This window comes from Nicrophorus vespilloides, unplaced genomic scaffold (assembly GCF_001412225.1).
Source record: "Nicrophorus vespilloides isolate i.1.1-1 unplaced genomic scaffold, Nicve_v1.0, whole genome shotgun sequence".
Classification (NCBI taxonomy): Eukaryota; Metazoa; Arthropoda; class Insecta; order Coleoptera; family Silphidae; genus Nicrophorus; species Nicrophorus vespilloides.
This window is the reverse complement of record NW_017099795.1, coordinates 8,860-17,535: the sequence shown is the minus strand read 5'-3', so window position 1 is coordinate 17,535 and position 8,676 is coordinate 8,860. Positions and strand designations below refer to the sequence as shown.

Sequence of the window (8,676 nt, the reverse complement as noted above, 5' to 3'; positions counted from 1 at the left end):
CTATAGAATATATACAAATATAATTAATTACGTCTTTTGAAGAGATAACAGTAATTGGACTAAGATTCTAATTTAAATTTAATTATAATGGAGAGAATCTAAGTGTGCATTAAAGCAAAACACAACAAAAACAAAAAAATTGTTTATAATTTCTCTAATCTGTATTAGTCATGGATTTTCTCCCAAAACAAAATTTAGTAACCCAAATCTTGTTTTACGTTGATCTTTGAACTGAAATTGAGATGAACTTTATTACGTAGGAAGTAAAAAAATGTAAGGAAAGGAAACGAAATAAATTCATATTTTTTTGGTTTTGTTTGTGTGAGCGCGCGTGCGTTCGATGCGAGAGTTGAAGAGGTCATGATGCAGTGTGCATGTGTAGTATTATATATATACATTTCTATATCATCATAGATAGATAGTTTGCTCCTCTCTCCATCAACTTGAACCGCCGCTCCCCGTCTTCATTTTTCTACGGTCAATGATCGACTCGGTGACTTTTAGCTTTCGTTATCAATTTACAATATCCGCTGCATTAAACTTATATATTTTATACATTATTGGTGTACATGCATGCATGATGCATCCGTCTTCGTACGTCGTCGTCTTCATCTCTGAGAAAAAGCGAGATAACAACTTTTCATTCAGCCTTATTTATTTATTTATTTCTTATTTACGTCGAGGAATTTCGCAGTTATCGGCAGGAAATCGTAGACGGTTTTTGTTACACTGAACCAATTTTCTTTTACGCAACATTTCAAACTATTCCAATCTCCATAGCAACGAATCAAACAAATTATTTAAATACTTATTGATATGTCGTCTCCATAGTAACGCATGTAATAAAATCAAGTAATCGATTTATTTGCTTGTTTTTTTTTTATATAATTTTACATGAAATTACTTTTGAAATATTTTAATCATTTTCCTATTTTTATTAATATATAGTAGCAACATTGCTTCAACTGTTTTATTAGATCATGTATTAATTGATAAACATCTCCATAGCAACGCATTAAACAAATTGTTCCATTCAGTAATGCAAGTTTCCATTTTTTTTTGTTTGTTTATTAATTTATACTTATTTGTTATTCTTCAGATATTAAAAGTTTGGTTATGTCTGAAAATTTAAAACTTTGCATCAATTGAAGCTTGATTTTATTTGAAATCCAACGATTTTAATCAATTAAGTGCAGTGTTTTTAAATTCTTATTGATACGTCATTTCCATAGTAACGCATGCAATAAAAACAAGCAATCGATTTATATATAGTTTACATTGCTTCGTGTGTTTTCTTTATTAAATACTTATTGATATGTCATTTCCATAGTAACGCATGCATTAAAAGCAAGTAAACGATTTATTAATTCAATAACAAATTTTAATTATTTGTAAATTTTTATATCACATTTTTTGTCAGTATTAAAAATTGTTTCATCTGTTTTTTTTTTTATTAAATAATGTATTAATTATTACAAATCTCCATAGCAACGTATGTATAAAAACATAGATTATTGTTGCTATTCCAATGACATTTTCATTATAAATTTATACTCATTTGTTAAACTAATTAAACAGATTAAAGAAAAACAATTTGTTGTAAATATTTTTTATACTTGAATTACTTAATAAATAACTCTTTTTTTTTTGGACATTTGTCATTTTTTAACAATTTGTATTGGTCAAATCATTTGTCACATAAGTTTCCATAGCAACGTTTATAACAAAATCATTTAAACTATAACATCCATCTTTTTTTTATTGAATCAATTGTTACGACAAATTATAAGTAAAAAAATACATTTCAAATGATATTTGATCATTTTTTTTTCATAATTTAAAATTAATTTCCAATTACTGCACTAATTTTAAAGCAGCAATTTTAATCGCTTTTGTACTGTTACATTGTTTATGTTTGTATAACCTCGCGTGTTTTTAAAATATAACTTATTGATTGACAGATGTCATCGTAAACTTCATAGCAACGTATATAATAAAATCTGTTGTTATGAATGAATATGATGATAGATTTTGTTATTGAATTGAACCAATTTTAATGTTACAAAATTTAGTTCAATAATTATCGTTTTTTTTTTATTGATAATTTAAAATTAAATTAAATAATTGTGTTTTCAATATACAAAACCAATTTTTCAGTATTAATTAATGATTTTAATCGATTTGATATTATTACATCTGTATACGTACATAACCTCTTCTGTTTTTCTTAATTGACAGATGTCACCTTAAACTCCATAGCAACGTATATAATAAAATCTGTTGTTATGAATGAATATGATGACAGATTTTGTTATTGAATTGAACCAATTTTAATGTTACAAAATTTAGTTCAATAATTATCGTTTTTTTTTATTGATAATTTAAAATTAAATTAAGTAATTGATTTTTCAATATACAAAACCAATTTCGCTGTATTAATCAATGATTTTAATCGACTTAGTATTGTTACATTTGTATACATACATAACCTCTTCTGTTTTTCTTAATTAACAGATGTCACCTTAAACTCCATAGCAACGTATGTAATAACATCTGTATGAATGATTATGATGACAGATTTTGTTACTGAATTGAACCAATTTTACTGTTACAAAATTTATTTCAATAATTGTTTTTTTTTATTGATAATTTCAAATAAAATTAACTAATTAATTTTTCAATATACGAAACCAATTTTGCATTTAAATAGATTTGGTATAGTTACATTTGTCTACGTACATAACCTCTTGTGTTTTTATTGATTGACAGATGTCACCTTAAATTCCATAGCAACATTGATTTAATTAAAAAATAAACTACAAATCTTCTAATTAAGTAAATTAATTAAACATATATCATTTATATATTATAAAACGTTTAAAATTATCAAAATCTGTATAATAACAAACAAACAAAATATTTGTGTTATGACATTTCAAAATATTTTATTTTGTTGTTATAAGTTGCTATGGTGAACGAATTGTTTTCTAATTAACTTTAAGTATTTTATTAATTTAATTAAAAAAAAAAAATTTTGAATTACCTCCACAGTTTTCCAAGGGTTTTTGATAGTTCAGCGTTGTGCAATTGCGGATATTGTTCGGCCAATTTCCGTCTTGCAGCTTGCGCCCAAACCATAAAAGCATTCATCGGTCTCTTCACGTGCAATTTCCTCTTGTCCGACGATGCCCTAAACAGAAAAAAAAACAATTTTACTAACAAACAATACTATAGTGATTTACATACAAAATCTCTACAGTTACAGTTAAAATCTATATAGTAATTACAAAATGTTAAGATTTTCAATTTATATACTTCAATTAACTCTTGAGATAAAAGCTTCTATATAGAGAAGAAAGATCAATGTTGAAAATTGAAATGTTTTGAACATAATTGCAGATTTATTGAATTGAGTTGTATTTCTGTGCGATTCCTTCACAGTTTAACTGAAGCGCAACGCTCGTAAATCAATTATATGAACACTTACAATGTACAACACAACGTTTCTCGGTATTTCCAGATAGCAGACGAACAAGAATTAATTAATAAACTAATACAAATTAGTTGAAGCAAAAAGTCTATTTCAATTCCTTCAGAACCTCATCCTCCTCCTCCATAATAATAATAATCTCCTATTTTTAGGTTAATTAATTAAGCGTAATGAGCGGAAATTTATCAAGTCGAAGAAATTTCCATTCCGAATTTCCACTGCCAAGAAGACAGTAAATGTTTTATTTTTATTTGCGTGCGCACGAAAAAAAGATGGAAGAAGAAAATTAATCTCGGCGCTCCGAAAATAATCGAAAAACGAAAACGATAAATCCTCAGAATTATTTGTTTCGTGATGTGTTGCCATGGTTTTACTGATCCCTTGACTTGCCTTACCGCACTCGTAATTGCCGTGGCATGCTGCCATGGTTACGTAACTGGCAAATTACTTAGTGTCGGCACTCGTATTGATGTCATGGTAACAACGTAAATAAGATAAAGGACTCGGATGCCAGAGAAGAAAGGAACGAAAACAGAACTTGGAACAATAAACGGAAAACAGACTTTTAGCACAATTTTTTTTTATGTTTGTGAATTTGTTTCTGTCCCGCGTGACTTGATGCCATTTCGTTTTGGCTTCAGTTCCTCGAAAGTATCCAAAAAGTGATTTATAATAGTAGAAAAATGTCTTGATTTATTATACATCTTCGTTAATTTTCTTTACGTTCTTGGATTTTTACATGTTTATTATAGGAAATTTTCTCATCTTTTAATCTTATAACAAACAAATTTTAAAAAAATATAAAATTAAGAGTTTACAATACTAAAAAATTAGTATTAAGTAAGGAAAAATTGTAAGAGTTGTCTCGTTTAAACAGAAACCTGCAACCAAAACAATTTTTTTGTTTCTGTTCACTCTCTTTTATTCTGATACCGCATATTAACAAATGAGCTGCGTTTATTTGGTTTTGAGTTTGTGATGGGTTCGCTAAAATAATTCATAATTTCTTACATAAATAGTTGCGCGCACTAAGTGAAAAGGCGCTCTTTCTCTCCTCCCGTTTTCGACGACTAATTAACAGGTGCAGGTTAATTAGCGCGGATGGAAATTGATGCTCGCTCATCTCTTCGCTTCGGACCTTAGAAATTCGCTCGGACTGAAAGTGCTTTCAGAACGACAATTTTTCGCACCTTTTCCAAACATTTTCAGCAAATAAGTGCAGATCTGAAGATCTAATATTTGCATGTCTAAAAACCAATTCGAAAGTTTGATTTGTCGTTTAAATATTTTGATATTAATATTGATTGATTAACTTGAAAATATGAAAAAATATTTAATAAAATCATTAATTATTAAAAAAAATGAATATTCTTTTCTACATTTTTTCACAATAAATTTTGTACTTACTAAAGATGTTTTATATCTGTGTAATTTTGAATATTATCAGTTTATATAAGAATTTAAGAAATGTATGTTCATTAACTAAATATTGAATGTTTATATGTACAAACGTTTTCATTATTTGTAAATTTCATTCATAAATCTTATTCAAAAATTGTATATTACAAAAACACATGCTGAATTGTTATAAATATTCAAACATTTTGTGTTGTTTAATGTTCCTTTTAGTTTTTCGGTTTGTTAATTAAGTACAATTCTTTGAAAGCTTGATTGATATTGAAATGTTCTGTTTTTCTAAGAACATTTATTAAAGATATTTTAAATTTTCTTATGTATAACTGATTTGATGTTGAAATTAATAGTGAAAATGGTTATCTTTACAAACTGCTTCGTTTAATATATAGATTTAGGATGTAATTAACTATTTAGTGTAGATACAAAGATGAATTTGAACGAAATTTAATGATTTAGTTTGTATCAATCATAGTAATTTAGATATGATTGAATTAGAAACTAATTCTTATAAGTTATAGATTCAAAATATTATTAACTATTTAGTATGTATAAATTGTTGATCAAAATCTTAAAAACCTTAAAAACATTCATTAAATATTTCCTAATTAGTTTGATTTCATTAAGAAATATGAATTAATACATGATTTAGTTTGCTGTTAATACTAGAAAAGTGCGTGTTTTGATGTGTCTTCTTAGGAGAGTGTGGATATCTTTAAATTGTTTCAAACATATAGATTTAACTATTTAGTATGTTTACATATTTCATTGAAATCTAATTTTACATTTCTCTACGAAAAATTATGAAACATTCCCTTAATTAGTTGAATTTCTTAAAGAAATATGAATTAAAGTATTATTTAGTTTGTTGTAAAACATAGAAATTTACAATATTTTGTAATTAGTTTAATTTCATTAAGAAATATGAATTAATACGTGATTTAGTTTGCTGTTAATACTAAAAAAGTGCGTGTTTTGAAATGTTTTCTTAGGAGAGTGTGGATGTCTTTAAATTGCTTCAAACATACAGATTCAACTATGAAAAATTATGAAACATTTCCTTAATTAGTTGAATTTCTTTAAGAAATATGAATTAATGTATTATTTAGTTTGTTGTAAAACATAGAAATTTACAATATTTTGTAATTACTTTAATTTCATTAAGAAATATGAATTAATACATGATTTAGTTTGCTATAAATATTAGAAAAGTGCGTGTTTTGAAATGTCTTCTTAGGAGAGTGTGGATGTCTTTAAATTGCTTCAAACATTCAGATTTAACTATGAAAAATTATGAAAAATTTCCTTAATTAGTTGAATTTCTTTAAGAAATATGATTTCATGTATTATTTAGTCATAGAAATTGGCAGCTGTAACTTATAGATTCAGAATGTTATTAACTAATTAGTATATTTTAATCTAAATCTATAGTATTTATTTAATATTTTGTAATTAGTTTAATTTCATTAAGAAATATGTATTAATACATGATTTAGTTTGCTATTAATACTAGAAAAGTGCGTGTTTTGAGATGTCTTCTTAGGAGAGTGTGGATGTCTTTAAATTGCTTCAAACATGCAGATTCAACTATGAACAATTATGAAAAATTTCCTTAATTAGTTGAATTTCTTTAAGAAATATGATTTCATGTATTATTTAGTCATAGAAATTTGCAGCTGTAACTTATGGATTCAGAATGTTATTAACTAATTAGTATGTTTTAATCTAAATCTATAGTATTTTGTAATTAGTTGAATTTCTTTAAGAAATATGATTTAATGTATTATTTAGTTTGTTGTAAAACATAGAAATTTGCTATATTTCGTAATTAGTTTAATTTCATTAATAAATATGAATTAATACATGATTTAGTTTGCTATTGTGGATGTCTTTAAATTGCTTCAAACATACAGATTCAACTATGAAAAATTATGAAAAATTTCCTTAATTAGTTGAATTTTTTTGAGAAATATAATTTAATGTTTTATTTAGTCATAGAAATTTGCAGCTGTAACTTAAAGATTCAGAATGTTATTAACTAATTAGTATGTTTTAATCTAAATCTATAGTATTTTGTAATTAGTTTAATTTCATTAAGAAATATGAATTAATAAATAATTTAGTTTGTTGTGAATACTAGAAATATACGTGTTTCAGATATTTGTACAATGTGGACTTAAGAGTGTCTGGATGTCTATAGATTTGCTTAAAACACACAGATTCAGGATGTTATTAACTATTTAGAGTAGATACGAGGATGTGTTCGACTGTTTGATCGAAAGCGATTTGCTGTTTGCGTCACACAAACAATCCGATGATAAATAAAGAAAAGGGAAAACAAGCAGAATGTGGGAAAGTCTACTCTACTCACTTGGTGGCGATCGGTACGAGCGTCCAATCGTATCCTTTCAGCACTTTGGTGACGGCATCGTTGATTTCCGTCTTGTCCAGCGTCGTCCCAAGATCACCGCTTCCAGAAGATGCTGCTGCGGCTGCTGCTGCACCACCAGAAACCTGGCTGTGGCTCAAATTGTGGATGGAAGCGACCGCAGCCGCCGCGACGCTCGCCGCCGCCGTCGCCGTTATAGGCACAGTGTTCAACGTGTTCATAACTACTAATTAAAACAACAAAAACAACAACAACAACAGAAACAATCGAGTTCTTCCAAACAAAAGCGCACGTGATCCAATCGAACGTTGTTTTTATTATCGTACGTTCTTTGATCTTGACTTAAGCGCGACGTCGTCAAAATACGTGGACGCTCTGACACCTTCTGACACTGGAGGAATCAAAGAGCGCTTTGAGTTGTTGTGCAGACCCGAATCTCCTGCTGCCCGCATCCCATCACAATCCCCATCGACATCTCTCTCTCTCTCGCACTCACGTAATCCAGTATACATCTTTCGCTCTCGCTCGCATAGATTATGTGAATTGCATCGAGGTGGGGATGCAAGAAGCTACTTAAGTCGCATTCCGACACTCCTCATTGGGTACTTAACGCGGCCAAGAACGCCCACCGTCTCGTCCCATTGGCCATAGGCGATAGGCTACGTTTGCTCTTTTATTAATTTTACTTATTTTTTTTTGCTTTTGCCCCCTCATTCCATCTTCTTTCTTCTTCTCTACGCGAACAACAAATTAGCGCAGAAAAGTCGGACAAAAACATGTCACCATTTTTTTTTCTCATACGCAAGGACTGTTTTTCAACTTTTCAGAAAAACTAATTTCTTGGAAGACTTTTCAACATTCTACACATGAATTGCAAAGTTTTGACTAATTCAACTACATTTTTAACATAATCAAAAATATTTGTTAAATTAATTGTATAAAACTTGTTCAATAATCCAAAATATATGAAATTTAAGAAAATTTACAAACAAAAAATTTCAATTAAAAACTCAAATATTCACAAAAACGTGTTAATAAATTGATTATTCATTACAAAATAACAATTTACAAAACTAAAGATTCGTTAATATTCAAAGATTTTTCAAAACTTAACAAAATTCAATTTATCAATTTAAATTATACTCAAATTGTCTTAATTATGCAAGTATTTTATTATTTATACCTTATTCTAATTACTTTATTATTTAAATATTTAACTTTTCAGAAAAACTAATTTCTTGGAAGACTTTTCAACATTCTACACATAAATTACAAAGTTTTGACTAATTCAACGAAATTTTTAACATAATCAAAAATATTTGTGAAATTAATTGTATAAAACTTGTTCAATAATCCAAAATATATGAAATTTAAGAAAATTTAC

At 27.5% G+C, this 8,676-nt stretch overlaps 1 protein-coding gene across 1 annotated transcript in view; it reads right to left on the bottom strand.

Annotated features, from left to right (window-relative positions):
* The window catches only part of LOC108565635 (transcription factor Sox-9-A-like), a 15,574-nt gene extending 7,820 nt beyond the window's left edge, over nucleotides 1–7,754 (bottom strand). The window contains exons 1-2 of the mRNA XM_017925194.1: nucleotides 7,275–7,754; nucleotides 3,044–3,190 (exon numbers count right to left, since the gene is read on the bottom strand). Coding sequence (XP_017780683.1) covers nucleotides 3,044–3,190; nucleotides 7,275–7,513 — 386 coding nt within the window. The 5' untranslated portion in view covers nucleotides 7,514–7,754. The remainder of the gene's footprint in view (nucleotides 1–3,043; nucleotides 3,191–7,274) is intronic.
* Nucleotides 7,755–8,676: the final 922 nt, after the last annotated feature.